The 15,219-nt window shown below is 39.6% G+C and overlaps 1 protein-coding gene across 1 annotated transcript in view; it reads left to right on the top strand.

The window, feature by feature from the left end:
- ABCB5 (ATP binding cassette subfamily B member 5) overlaps positions 1-7,862 on the top strand; it is a 36,099-nt gene extending 28,237 nt beyond the window's left edge. The window contains exons 23-28 of the mRNA XM_026843003.1: positions 28-168; positions 658-814; positions 3,128-3,325; positions 4,260-4,466; positions 5,418-5,564; positions 6,074-7,862. Of these exons, the coding sequence (XP_026698804.1) occupies positions 28-168; positions 658-814; positions 3,128-3,325; positions 4,260-4,466; positions 5,418-5,564; positions 6,074-6,271 (1,048 nt within the window). The 3' untranslated portion in view covers positions 6,272-7,862. The remainder of the gene's footprint in view (positions 1-27; positions 169-657; positions 815-3,127; positions 3,326-4,259; positions 4,467-5,417; positions 5,565-6,073) is intronic.
- The last annotated feature ends 7,357 nt before the right edge of the window (positions 7,863-15,219 follow it).

Below are 15,219 nucleotides of genomic sequence, written 5' to 3'. Positions count from 1 at the left end.
CTTACGGAAAGTCTCTTCCTTTATCAGAGATTCTCTGTCAAAAGCCCCTTTCTATGGATTTACCTATGGAGTAGCTCAATGTGCAAACTACTTTGTTAACGCAGCAGTCTTCAGATTCGGGGCGTGGCTCATTGCCCATTGTCTGAGCAACTTTGAAAATGTATTTATGTGAGTATACATTATAAAATGTAAAAAAAAAAAAATAATATATATATATATACACACATAGGATGTGATTTCAATGCATGCAAATTATTTCATCAAATTACAGAGGTAAGGCATAGAGATTCAGGAATTCAGTCGGGTTGGGAGTGCAGTTTGGGCAGAAGGGCTGTTTTGGGCAAAGGTGTGTATTCAGACAGTGAAGCAGCAAGTGGGTGGCCCTGCTCAGCACACCTACTCTGGAGAAGTCTTTGATGTTTGATGTTTCTTCCAGACAGAGGTATTACATAGTGATATGACACCACTGCTCATAAAATAGTTACAGGAACAAATAGAACTTCCTAATACTGGATGACATTTTGAGGGGTGAGAAGCTCCAGAAATGTCATAATCTAAAGATGCTACAAAAATTTATTCTGGGGGGTTGTTTTACACATGAGGAAAACACCACATTGTTCTGCCTGAAACCAACGATGCTTTGTCTTTTGCTTTTAGAGTCTTCTCTTCCGTCATATTTGCAGCTATAAATGTTGGTCAGTCTGCTTCCCTGGCACCAGATTATGGCAAAGCTAGAATGTCAGCCCAAAGAATCTTTCAACTTCTGGACAGAAAACCTCTAATTGACAGTTACAGTGAAGAAGGTGAAAAATTGGTAAGATTTTGGTTTGGGTTTTTTTTGAGGGGGTGTCAGAAAAATCTTGAAATAAACTAAATTATTAATGTTTTATTGCCTGCAGCTGTATGCATAGCTTCATATTTTTTTAGGGTGTCACAAAAGACAGACATTATATAAAATAGTGGTACTGACTCAATTTTTTTTAATGACCATATTATTCCTCCCGTTTGGTCAAAAGTGTTAAATATATTTTTGGTCTGAATGAGTTTTAAAAAAAAAAAAAACAAACCAAAAACAAAACAACAAAGAAAAACTTGTCCTTCTACTGACACGCATCTTAAATGATTTCAGGAAAATACTAACAATGTCAGTTCCACTAACAGTTGCGTTGTCTTCGTAAAGGTTTACAGGAGAATTAAAATACAAGTGTATTTTTCTACTCTTCTTCTAGATGAGAGACTAGTTCCTTCAGAGACAGAACAGTTTTGCCAAAAGCCATCCTCTTAAAACTGTGGAAACTCTTAAAAGTAAAAATGTGGTCTTGTGAAGTCAAAACTAACTTAATAGATAATCTGTTTTGCTCTAAAGTGTGTGTGGGTGGTGGTGGTGGATGACAAAGAAAAAAACAACAAGAGAAAAAAAACCAAAACACACTCAAAAATTCAATAAACTCAACCTCTGAACCAAAATTGTCAGTAAGGAAACTGACCTCAGCACTTCTCAGATTTCTGCATTAAATGCTTTCAGTTTATGTGATCTGGAAGGATTACATTTGCACATCCATCTAAGTTTAAAATTAACTGCCCATGTAGGTTTTAGGTGGTAGTCCCTACTCAGGAAACCATAACCCAGTTTCTATAACTTTAAGATTATACACAAGATTTTCAGCTTTTAAAGCTCTGAACACACATATCTTCTTGAATTGGCATTCTCCGGCACAGGCATTGAAGGATTTGGCAGAAGGTCCCTGGTAAAATAAAACTTAAATGAAAATATTTCTAGTATAGACTGGACTCGAATACCAGTGATGCCCGTGACTTCAGCAAAGCAAAGCTTTGAGCTCATTAAGGACTTGGGAGTATTAGTGGATGGAAAACTGACTATGAGCCAGCAATATGCACTTACAGCCCAGAAAGCCCAACTGTATCCTGGGCTGCATCAAGAGAAGTGTGGCCAGCAGGTCAAGAGAAGTGATTCTGCCCCTCTACTCTGCTTTTGTGAGAACCCATCTGGAGTCCTGTGTCCAGCTCTGGGGCCCACAACATAAGAAGGACATGGACTTGCCTGAAGGGTCAGAGGAGGCCATGAAGACGATCAGGGGGCTGGAGCACCTCCCCTGTGAGGAGAGGCTGAGAGAGTTGGGGCTGTTCAGCCTGGAGAAGAGAAGGCTCCGGGGAGACCTTATAGCGGCCTTCCAGTACTTCAAGGAGGCTACAGGAAAGATGGGGAGGGACTCTGCATCAGGGAGGGTAGTGATAGGACAAAGGGTAATGGTTTTAAACTGAAAGAGGGCAGATTTAGAATAAATAAGGAAGAAATCCTTCCCTGTGAGGGTGGTGAGGCACTGGCACAGGTTGCCCAGAGAAGCTGTGGCTGCCCCCTCCCTGGCAGTGTTCAAGGCCAGGTTGGACGGGGCTTTGAGCAACCTGGGCTAGGGGAAGGTGTCCCTGCCCAGGGCAGGGGGGTTGGGACTAGATGATCTTTAAGGTCCCTTCCAACCCAAACCGTTCTATGACGTGCGAGCATACAGTGCTGTGAGAACACTGTACTAGCGCTGCTGGTAGTATGTATATAGGACTGGCTCCTACCCCAGACAATAAAGAGAGTCTTATTAAGGCTACTTAACAACTACCATTACTTTTAAAAACACAGCTGTAAAAGCTGTGTCCTACACACCTGTAAATTACCTACCAAAGAATTTAGCTCTGCTATCTTAATAGCTGATCTTGACCTTGTGTTACATTCCTTAAATTATCCTGCCTGCAGTGTGAGATCAGGAAAGCAAATGCTATACATTATATAAAAAGTGCCTCAACTACACTTTATATTAACATTGTATATTTGTCTAAAGATATTCTCTTCAAAGGAGAAAAGCGGAAGAGATACAAGAGGTGCAGAAAACTCCTTCTCCAGAAGGATCTAGCGACTTACGTCTGCAGATCATCCCATAAGTAATGATACTACACTCAATCCAATACGTAATTTAAAAGAAATACAAAAACAGTTTTGAAAACACCCTCCCAAACTTTGTCAGTTCTCTCACTTAAACTACCAAGTCTTACAAGTGTTATTATAGTTAAAGCTAATAAATGCTTATATGAACATGTGAACTCTTCTATTACTTTTCAGAGCAATTTTGAAGGTAATGTTGAATTCAGAAACATCCATTTCGTATATCCAACAAGGCCAGAAGTTCAAGTTTTGCAAGGACTCAACCTGAAGGTTAACAAAGGACAGACTCTGGCATTAGTAGGAAGCAGTGGCTGTGGCAAAAGCACATCCATTCAGCTCTTGGAGAGATTCTATGACCCTGTGGAAGGACAAGTGGTAATAATAGACTTGTGTGGCTATTAATAACAATTAAATCTCCAGCAGTCTTTATCGTTCACCATTTCCGGTGCTTTAAACAATCCTGGCAATATCTCTGGCAATATGCCTTTTTTAGAGGTGTGGGTTACTGAGATTGTGGCTCCAGTAGAGCTGTAGACAACCTCAAGACCCTTGTCACTGCCTGCCCTGTGCATTCACCACATGTAGAAACACTGGCACCTGTGTTGGTACAGTGTGCTGGCACAGGGTGCAGGTCTCACCGGGGAAGAGAATGACCACGTCAGACTGCATTGCCTCCCCAAAGATGATCACAACCTGGTAACACAGGGGCATAATGTTCATGTCACTTGCTTGTCAGTGTGTAAGTCATCTCGCCCATTATGAATTCACACATTAGGGACATAGATACATGCTTCAGATAATACAAATGTAATCCTACATTGATGCTACTGTGACACTCGTCAGAAGGTTGCAGTGGGATTTTTGATGCAATCCCTGTTAATGGGTATAGAAAGTCCAAAGAAACCTCCTTGGATGTTTTAAGATTGAGTTAAAGGCCTACAGCTGAGAATATTTATTGTTGCATTCAGCTTCTTAGGGATGGGTTTTCCCGTGAGGTTCCCAGTGCTGTTTGTGGTCAGTAGGGCTGAAAGGACTGCAGCAACAGCCTGTAATCTGCGCTCTCTTTCTGTCTGCTGGGAAACGGAAGCAAAAACACACACACAATTAAAAACTAATGGAAGGAAATATTTAATCTATACTGCTGGTACTTTTCCATTTTGCATGCAAAATTTACTTGATTTCAGCTGGGAATCTAACACATAACAGGCTTCCTCTTACAATTCATGTTTCCTGTTTACAGTATGTATCTGTGGATGAGCTCTGTAGTCAACTTGGCTACATTCTTTCATTCTTTTGTTGCTTTTTCTAGTTAGCAGATGGATTTGATACCAGGTCTTTGAATTTACAATGGCTGAGGTCCAGACTGGGCCTGGTGTCACAGGAGCCCATTTTGTTTGACTGCAGCATTGCTGAAAATATTCAATATGGAGACAACAGTAAGGTGGTTAGTCAGGAGGAAATTGAAGCAGCAGCTAAAGCAGCAAATATTCATGCCTTCATTGAAAATCTGCCAGAGGTAAGAGATAGTGATCTTTTCTTCACGGTGAGATTAGATACAACAAGCATTTTTTTTTCTCTCAATAGGAAAAAGTATAGAATTTGTTTTAAAATGCCAGTGTGTTTCAAGCTTAAAATCCTTCTTAGTTTGTTCAAAAAAGCGCCAATATTTCAATTAATACTGGGCAGACAAAGCAGAATATGAGGGGGGTAAAATAAGAGGACAGTCTATGTACAAATAAGTCCTCATAATTTTTTTCAATTTTTTTCCTTTGACAGCTGAAATTTCTCACATTACTCTGAGAGGGACTTTTTTTTTTTTTTTCCTACAATAATTCAGTAAAACTAAATTCTCTATTTCTAATTGGATGGGCACTCACAGGGAATGTTTCTTAACAAATATGAAGAGGCAATAAATCAAAAGTGAATGACATGGAAAGCATGAAGGTCAAATGCTAAGAATTTGGTTCTAACAAGGAAAAATGCTTCCATAGTTTGTTTTCACTGTTATTCCGTGTAAGTTGAAAATGATGTAATGATGCTGAAAAATATTTCATCTTCATTACTACTAATGAAGTTTGGGATTCTTTATTCGTAAGTAATGCAGGATCAAGTTCTTCATATATATGTCAGCATTAAATCTCTAGTTATTCTTATGATCATATGCTCATGGGCAGATGTATGTGGACACCTTACAGCTGTATCACTGGTGGTACCATTCAAGACCTATTCCAGTCTTTGTGGAAGTAAATTTTCAGACCAGGTATAACCCTGTGTGGCTATATATATAGCTGTTTACACTAAAGGTGTTTATAAAAACCTTAGCTTTATTAAAATCACTTGCGCTATTCTTTTCTTTCAAGATGGAAATACCTAATCATTGTTATAGCCATGCATAAAACTTTACTTTTCTAATCTTCCTTCTCTAAGAGTATTCACAGGCCTTCTTTTTTAAATTTTTAACATCCAGAAATATAATACCCGGGTGGGTGAGAAAGGAACACAACTTTCTGGAGGTCAAAAACAAAGAATAGCCATTGCCCGTGCTCTGCTTCGTAATCCTGCCATTCTGCTTCTGGATGAAGCTACCTCTGCTCTTGACACAGAAAGTGAAAAGGTGAGTAATGATTATTATGTGAAACATGTATGTCTATGTATATGGCTAGTTGCTTTCTATAGGATAAAATCAAAGTTACAAATGCTCAGCTGTGAAACAACAGGGCAGGTGTATCACAATAGCTTTTCCAGCTGCAAGCTGTGAATTGAGCGACACAGGGAAGCTGTGCATATCTACATAAACCCCAGAAATTCAAGTAGAAAACACCATGGGGAGCTAATACTCTTCTGCTCTCTTCCTATTATCTGCATTTGATGGTAAATACTGACTTTGTGTTCTGACCCAAACCGGATGCCCAAGAACCCACTTCCCAAAGTCTCATGCTCATTTGATCAGCCTCACTGACCTCAGTGAGAAACCCTGTTGAGTAAAGGTTTCGTGTATGCACTGACATATATCTATGGGTGATATATTCAGGTAATAGTAAAGAGTAAGAAATCAAATGTGGTTCCGGTGAAAAGTGAAGGCTGTCCATGTGCTAACAGCATTATCACGACATCTTTGTGCAGATTGTCCAAAAAGCTCTGGATAACGCCCGACAAGGTCGAACCTGCATCATCATTGCTCACCGCCTGACGACTGTACAGACTGCAGACATCATTGCAGTGATCCATAATGGCAGAGTGGTTGAACAGGGCACCCACAGCCAGTTACTGGCAAAGGAAGGACACTACTATGCCCTTGTAAATGCACAAGTCTCTAATTAATACTGTTTGCAGATTTTTATTTTTTTTTTCCGGAAAGACATGAAAAACATACAGAGAATTAACATTGGCTGTGTCTGTCCTGATGAAGCAGGGACCATGTGTTGCAGTCTGGTTGCTGTACCCAGTGTAGCCCTTGTCCCACATACCCATGGGGCAAAGAAGGTGCATGGGAAAGTCTCAGGGGCTGAATCTCCTGGGCAGTTGTGAGGATCGTGTGATTTGGACAGAGCCAGAGCTAGAGTAGTCACATCTACACCATGGTATAGGTGGGACACCCTGCTCTCTCTGTCCCCCCAAATCCTGGCCCATGCCAGGTACCACAGACTAAGGCAGTACCAGAGTGATTAAGCATCATGGGTAAGCAGTGAGCTGGTACTTCTGATTGCTCCTTGGGTTTCTTCACCAGCCAGATGCAAAAAGTCTTATTAATTAAAGATGACTGTCAATTCTTACTGACTGCTGAGATTCCAAATAAAGGCATTTATATTAAATAGAGAGAGAAGGATTGGATATGTGGGTCTGTTGAATTTTTTCCCCACTTTATGCCACATTTCTAATATTGCTGTGCTTCACACATTTCTTGGATATTCAATATTCTATTTCAGACAATAATTGTAGTAGTTACATGATTTCTATACAGAGATAAACTGACGTAAGCTATCATTGCTTTGTTTAGTATTTTTAAATTTCTGACCTAACAGAGTTTAATCAGTCTTTGCATCCATCAGGGTAATCTTGAAAGTCTTGCAGGGAAGCTAGGATGGCTTCTTTTGGAGTGGACTCATGTCAGCCATGTAAATAGCTTTTCCAAAAAAAAAAAAAAAAAAAAAAAAAAAAAAAGTGGTTTTCAATATGAGATTCTTCATTTTGAGTAGATGTGGTGCTTAGGGACGTGGTTTAGTGGTGGACTAGGCAGTGTTAGGTTAACAGTTGGACTTGATGATCTTAAGGGTCTTTTCCAACCTAAATGATTCTGTGAATAATTTTAAAGATTGTTTGAAGTGTTGGCAAAACTTATTTACACATGTGCTTAAATAATTGGTTATTCCTCTGATATATTCCTCAGAGTGCTGCAATTCATCCTTCAACAGTTGAAGAATATGTACTCTCTAGTCCGAGTGTCTCAGCAGCTGGTTTTTTTTGGCTGGTTAAACTCAATTGCAGCATTTTAATTTTCCAAGGCTTTGCACGTGGCTTTGGGTTAGGATTTATGGCCTGGAGCAACCTGCAGTACTTTATAATTTCCAGATAACTCTGTTCAATTGTAGCAGAAAAACTTACAGTAATGACTATCTCCTTTGCTCATTTCAATTGTTTTCCGGCATTAGGATCCACAAGGGGAATAAAACACACAAAAGAAAACAAATTCTGGTCTCAGCTTTGCCAAAATAAACATATTCGCTCTCCCTCACACAGTTTTTCTCAGGATTTATCAGGCACCCCTCTTGTGTGACCTCTTCACTTTCTCATGATAGGCAGATACTACAGGAGCTGCTGCCCTTATTACATTCCAAATTATCTAATGTGGGCTCCAGTTAATTCCCTCTTCCCTGTTTTGTTTCCGTACTGGTGTTAAAATTGCAAGCAGTAGAGTTTGAGTCTCAGTTTTGAAAATAAAATATCTTCCTTCTTAACCCAGAAATCTATTGGGGAAAGAATTATTTTATACTTCTGGGATAGATGTATATGTGTTTTTCATTACAGTTGTGATGAATTAATAAATTTTTGTAATATTACAATTCATTGCAATCTATTGCAGTAACAAGTGAGTTAGATGAAGTAAAAATGGGAAATTCATTCAAATATATAAATAGAGGAGATAATAGTCAGTAAGCTAAGGGTCTGCAACATAAAGGATCATCTCACATCTGGGGCTAGTTAAGAGAACATCTTTGTAGAAAATACTGCATTCACATCCATGCAGATAATGAGGAAGAATCCAAAATGTGCTTCCTTCCCACCAGCTTGGAATTATTTACTAGCCCAAGGGCAATAGGAGTGAGGAAATATGCACTATTTGACCTGGAAGGTGTTGAAAGAGCTGCAGTGTGGTCAGCCTAGAAAAATAAGTTCTGTGACTTGTGTTTCCCCTTATTTGCTCTTTCAGAGGTCAACGTTCCCTACTATGGGTAGAAAAGTGACTTCATTTGCATCCCTTTTGCCATGTTCCTCACCCTTGTTTACATAAAGCATTCTCATGCTGTAATAGCTGGACAGACTTGGCACCAGATATGTAGATTAAGGATGGTTCCTTATGGAAGGGTAGGCATGGAGCCAGAAGGAGCAGGCACTGATGCCACAGTGGAGGGTGCGGGTGTACAGTGCTCTTGGCTGTGACAACCAGGTGAGGAAAGGGCAGTGGCTGACAGCTGTGCCTCCAGAGGAACATCCTCTGCTCATGTGTGATTAAAAAGGGGAAATAGAAAACACAATTAAAGTAAATAGTGTGGATTTACTTAAGTTCACAAGTGAGATGTTAGGTAAGGTACAAACATATTTTACTGATTTATCTCAATACACACGTACTAACAGCCACTCATATCACAGCCCTTTTTAGAAGATCAGTTGCAGACCTAAGAAAAACACCAGACAAAAGCAAGTGGTCCCCAACACAAAAGAGAGGGTGAGCGTGGAAACAGCAAAATCTCACACATCTGCAAGAATGACAGAAGAGCACACTACTGCGTTCCTCCTAAAAGACAGACTGAGCTGAATGACTTTGCTGACTCTTTGAGATATAAATAGATTAATATGCTTAACTTGTAGGCACTTGTAACAAACTCTATGCTCTGATGGTTTATTTCAGACCATGCAAGTCATCTTCCATGCTGGATATGCCCATAGACCTTGCAGGCTGTTGGTGCTCCAATTAAAAGCAGACCTAAATTCAGAGACAAATGTATGCTAAAATCACCTTTTCAGCACCAAACCCTAGACTGCTATAGAGATCAAAAGAATTAGCCCTATCAGAAAAGAATAGCCTATGAGAACAGGTGTTAAGAGCACAGGATTTGTTGGCCCCACCACTCTCTGACCTGTACTGCTATCTACCCCAGGTGCCAGAGTTTAAAAAAGACTTCCCTATCCCAGCCCAAGTAGGGCCTAGCATTCTCCAAACATGCCCATAATATGGTAAGTCATTACTGGTGTCACTGGGGACGTCACCCCTAAAATGACTGCTGTGAGGATTAGTGATGAAGGAAACAAATCAACCCACGCTTGTCAAGGAACACCAAAGGCCTTGTTCATGACTAGACAAGAAGCACTTAGCTTGCTTTATGCCAGCACTGATCTAAGCCTCCTACGGAATTATTAAGGTACCATGTCCCAATAAAGAAGAGTGAAGACTTCAGAGAAGGCATTCATAAGGGATTCTGGAGAAAGAATTGAGTGTTTCTTAACCACTTGATTCCACTGTAGTATCATATATAGCTGTTAAATTTGTTTAAAACTTTGCAATTGTTACTCAAGTTACAGTGTTAATTACTAATGCAGACTGAAGCTCCAGAGATGGGATAAGTAGTTGACAGAAGCATGGGAACTAGAGGGCACAGGACCCGATTATTTTTATGGCCTCAAAGAGTTAATGGTCCTCTTGTTTGTATGAGCATTGGAGTGCACCAGCCCTGGTGGGTGTGGATGTTTCCCATTCCTGGATGTACTGTTTTCAGTTTGAAATACCTGTTGTCAATTCAGGAATAATGTAGTTTGCAAAATAGTAAATTAATATAGTGTTTAACATCATTTCCCAAATGTCTACTTCCCTCTGCAGCCTATAAAATTTCAGTGTCTATTCATCTAACACCTGTAAAGTACACATCCTTATAAAGAAGTTATTTAATAATGCTGATTGTATGGCAAGAAGGAAAGCTTTCATTAAAACTGCAATTCACAGCCCTTGTACTTTTGGAAACTATTTTCTTTTTTGAGAAGTGTGACGAAAAGAACAGCTGGAGGGCTTTTAAAAATCAACTGAAATACAAATACATCAATGTATACCTGGATTAGATTTATAAATTTAATTAAAAATGGAAGAGTCTGCAAAATTCCACTAACCAATCTGTGGCAGGCAATACCTAACCTGTCCTTTCTTGGCTACCATCAACACACGTTGTCTCGCTGACTTTTTACTTATGTGTTTGCAAGTGGGAATGTGTCTGGCTGGCCCACAGGGCTCTTGTCTTACTGAGCTGTAGGAAAATTCCTGTCACACTTGGGAGTGGGCCTATTTAAATGTTAATGGTTGGTGATTTCACCTAATTAGTAAAGGAAATGTTAAGAAACTATGTGGGATCGTTAAGGTCTGCTCACCTGACATTGCTGGAGGGTTGGAAGTGAAACTGCTCTCCTGGACTGTGTCTGCTCTAGGAAAATAGCTGCCCTTCTAAAACCGGTATTATTAAAAAAAAAAAAAAAAAAAAAGCCCAGATCTTGATCAGTCTTGATCTGTTAGATCCTACCATATAGATATCTGTGGGACTGTAGGAGAGCTGGTAACCTTGTGCCGATGGAGTTTGGATTTCAAGGGTTAAATCTCTTGCCGGAATGAGGCTTGGGCCGCCCCTTCCATGAAGAAGCGGGTTTGTTACAGCAATGCTCCAGCTCTGCCTCCATTTAGGGATCACCCACTGCCACAGGCACTCTACCCAGGGAACTCATTTTTTCTGAGGAAAAATACCCAAAAGCAGAAGAGCTCATAAAGTTTATCTGGACTGGTGGTTGTGTCTTGCTGAAGAAGGAAATAAAGTGACAGCTTTTCTGAAGTATTTCCAAGCTCTTCTGTTTGCAAATGGATTTGAATTATACTGGAGACATGGCAGTCACTACAGCTATATCCAAACTGTGCATGAACTGGTCAAGCCAGTGGATGAAAGTCAGTATATCACCTGACCTCTTTCCATGTATCCATACTGCTATACGTAGGACGAACGTGACTTCTGTAAAACGTATCTTCTCCATGTCTGAGACATTAAGGTGTTCCTCAGATCTTCAACATAGGCAAGAAGATAAATAGCTAGGCAACTAGGCCACAGACAGCATGTATGTAGTTTCTTCTTGTAAAATACACTTCAAGGCCTTATTTTGTTAAGTCCTGATCCTTAGGTACTTGTAAAGGACTGATAGTTTTCCATGCAAAGGCAGAAAAATCCAGTTGTCTTGCTATTCTTTATCAACCTCTGGCTGCCCTATATATAAGCCTTACCACAGTTTGCCCATCACTCTGACGTTTTCTAGGGATATAACTCTCCCTGGTTATTCTCTTCCAGTTGCTTGGGTGGCTGCTCTTCCTCCTCAAGCACCTTCCCTAGCACACACAGCAGATGCTGTACCATGTGATCCAATGCAAAAGGACAGACAGAGATGAGAAGGGAAGTGCCAAAAGCAATAGCGATGTAAAAAGATTACATTCTAAAATTAACAAAAATTTCTCAGCAGAAGACTGGTCATTGCTCTCAGTAAGTGAATCATTTACACTGGAATGCTTCCATCTGCCTCTGTGCTGTGTTTGCCATCTAGGCTGCAGACAGCTCTTATCTACCTGAGATCCTAGCAGTCGTCTTCTCATTTTAGCATTTATTGCCTACCTGGCTCATCAGCAGTCATGTCCAGAAACTATTTTCTGAAGCATGTCTTTCCATCTGGAACTAATAATTAGCTGTGCCCTTAGGGAAGCTCACACATCCGCTGGAGTTATCCCCAGCCTGTCCACCGACATCAGTATCACATGCTCCAAAGCAAACTCGCTAAGCCTTCCTGTAATTCTCCCGAAGAAGCCAATCTTTATTTTACTGAATTCTTTCACAAAAAAAAAAAAAAAAAAGATATTTTAAAGTCATGTTAGCTCAACAAATAGATTTTGTGAACTTGTTTGAATTGACCACTACAGATTTTCTTACTCTGATGTTTCCACAGGAGTAACAGCCTCATTTCTTTCCCATCATTATGAACATCACCTGCGACTACTGTCTCTCTGGTCTTGTCCAAAATCTAAATCACCTTGCAGTTAATCAACACCAGAAGAGTTCCTTTTGTTATGGTCCTTGAGGTTTGAAAGAATGACCTGAATATGGCTATTTTTATGAAAATAATTGTTCAAGTTCACCACTGGTTGCAAAAGGATAGCCTCAGTATTTGAACCACCACAGGCGTCATTCCCAGAGAATGCACATGATATTCTATCAAGAGAGAAACAAGGGGGAAAGTCCCATGCCATGGGACACTTACCACTCAACTGCAGACATTTAGGGCTGAAGCAATCAATCAGAATTGCCTTTAAAGCACTCTAGGATATGACTCATCTGTTTCCAAATGTCTGTCTGAGCATATAGTGAACTACACCAGGGAAGTGCCTGTTTCTTACCATAAATCTAAATAAGGAGTCTCAGTTTTTGTTCAGATTATACATTTACATTAGGTGAAGGGAATTCCTCTCTGAATGTTTGATCTTTCCTAAAGAGAATGCTAGGTTAGCTTATCAGTCCTGCAAATAATTTTTGGAGGTCCTGACCCGAAAGGCACTGGGGAGCACACTCTTGCAGACAAGGAGTGCTTCAAGGCAGAGGAAGGGCCTCTGCAGCACAGGAGAGTGAATTTTCTTCATCTAGGTATTAGCAGTGCAAGAAGGTTGGAGTGGAGGACAAACACTCAGGAAACAGGAATTCTGAATGTGTAAGATGGAAAAGAAATTTACAGATTGCAGAAGCGTCCAAAATGGTTTCTAATAATGAGTGAATTAGCAGAATCTGGATTTTTTTTTTCCCCCTTGGATGGCATGAGGGGAATTTTAAACAAGGAGTTATCATTTTAAGAATCAAAATAAATGATGTCCCTGACAATCCCATACATTGCCTGTTTTTTGTGAAACCACACAAAAAATGGTAAGTGGAGTTCTCATTTTCACATCTGCTATTCATATGAACATGCACCTGGCAATGTAGTATGTGTATTGCTTCAGAGGAAACCCAATCAAACAACTATCACTTTATACAGCACTAATAGTCTTGGTTATAAACCCAGTACATGTGTTTTATTTACTGTAAATGAAATGTATATCAGCAACACTGATTATGAAAATGAAATTTTAATAGGTGACTTTTACAATGCTAGAGCAATCTGAAGAGACATCTGTAATGTGATTTACTTTTTAATATTCAGTAATGCAGTTTGGGTTGGAATAAATAGGATTCCCAATAAAGACTCACATGACTATTTCTTATTTCACACGTACTTTGAGACCTGGAGCAACTTTTTCCATGAATTAATGCCAATCCTTTTGAGACTCTTCCAGTGTTATGTTTTAATGTTTTCTTTCTCTCCCCTTTTTTTTTTTTTTTTTTTTTTTTTTTTTTTTTTTTTTTTGGGGTGGTGGTGGTGGTGGTGGTAATATCTTAGTACCTTGCTGTAACTATTTTACACTTATACATTTAGTTGCGCAATGTGATAATTATATGGATTCTGATAAGTTTGTCTGCATCTACCACCATTAAATAATCTTTGCAGCTAGTACTTCTTAATTGTTTCTCACAAATAAACGCAGTTATGGATGTGTATTTTCTGAGAGAAAATGTCTAATCTGCCCCATTTATGAAAGAGAGGAAAGTATGCACTTTGCAATATATATCAGTATACTTGAATGGATACATAGTTTTACATTTATAAAATATATATTTGTATACATTTAAATACATTAGAGAGACTGCTTCATGATGAGAAGTTTGGAAAAAATCCAAGCAAAAATTCAACTGAATCATGGGAAAATTCCATTTGCTTTCATCATTTTAGTTCAATCTTGCAGAGTCAAAAGTAGCTTTTTTTTCTGACAGTCATCAAGCTTTGATGATGCAATTTCTCTTTTCAGCTTATTCAGACACTTAAGCCATCACTCTTGACTCACACAGTGCACTTGCCCACATGATGTTAGTTACGCACATTTATTCCATTTTTCAGTAGATAAACCTTTGCTAGCTTTTATGTGTAGGCCTTTTAGCCATACCTCCTGGCAAAATTATTAAACTCCTTGCACTTGAAAAGCCCAGATAGCTCACGCTATGAAGCAGCAGCAGGTTTGTCTGAACCCCAGAAGGTGCCCCCTGGCTTCCATGAGAGACGGTATTATGAAAAGCTACACAACACAAACCAGCTCTTCTGTAAACACTTCTTACCGCAAATTTAAACCTCTCCTCATCTCGCTGCTTTGCCAGAGGCTTACTTTCCTGTGAAAGCTTCATATTTTCATTCTTCCCCCAGCCACCCCACAGTTGCACATCGTTCTCAGAAAAACACAGGGGCAGCAGTGCCCCCGCTGCTGCTCTGGACCCCAGACAGCACTAAGAAATTGCTCCGTACAGGAGCCTAGAAGTAACACCCGCCATGGGCCAACACCCTCACACTGAGGGTCCTTAAAAACCATCTCAAATCAACACCAGCACAGAGCACAGCCCTAGTCATAATGGCACACTTACTGCCAAGCATCAGCAAAGAACCGTATTCTGTGGGTGACATTTAAAATGCATTTCATTAAAGTTCAGCTTTTGCCATGACTTCTTTAGCTTGTTTTCATCTTTATAGGGAGTATAGTATATCTAAAAATGTATTTTATCCTCTTTCCTGCTAAGTACACTCAATCATAATGCCACCAGGACTGGCACATTCACATAAACTTTCACATGTGTTTATAATAAACTCGTGCTAACACAAGTCATATTTAAGCTGAGTCTGGTTTTTTAATAATAATAATTTTTAAAAGCACAAACACAAGAAAACAGGCATTGATAAAGGTTTTTTAATGTTGCGTATAACAGGTTGTGTTATTTGATTATGTGTGATTGTAAATAACAGGATATTGTTAAAAACTATCTATGCATATTTTTTTTTTTACATCGTTAGTTCTATTTGTTTTCCTCAAAGTCTGATGGAATTTCCTTCACCCTCCCCCCCCCCCCCCCCCC

Source organism: Athene cunicularia (genome assembly GCF_003259725.1).
Source record: "Athene cunicularia isolate RWA chromosome 2 unlocalized genomic scaffold, athCun1 chr2_part1, whole genome shotgun sequence".
In the NCBI taxonomy this organism is placed as follows: Eukaryota; Metazoa; Chordata; class Aves; order Strigiformes; family Strigidae; genus Athene; species Athene cunicularia.
This window is presented reverse-complemented; position numbering and strand designations above follow the sequence as displayed.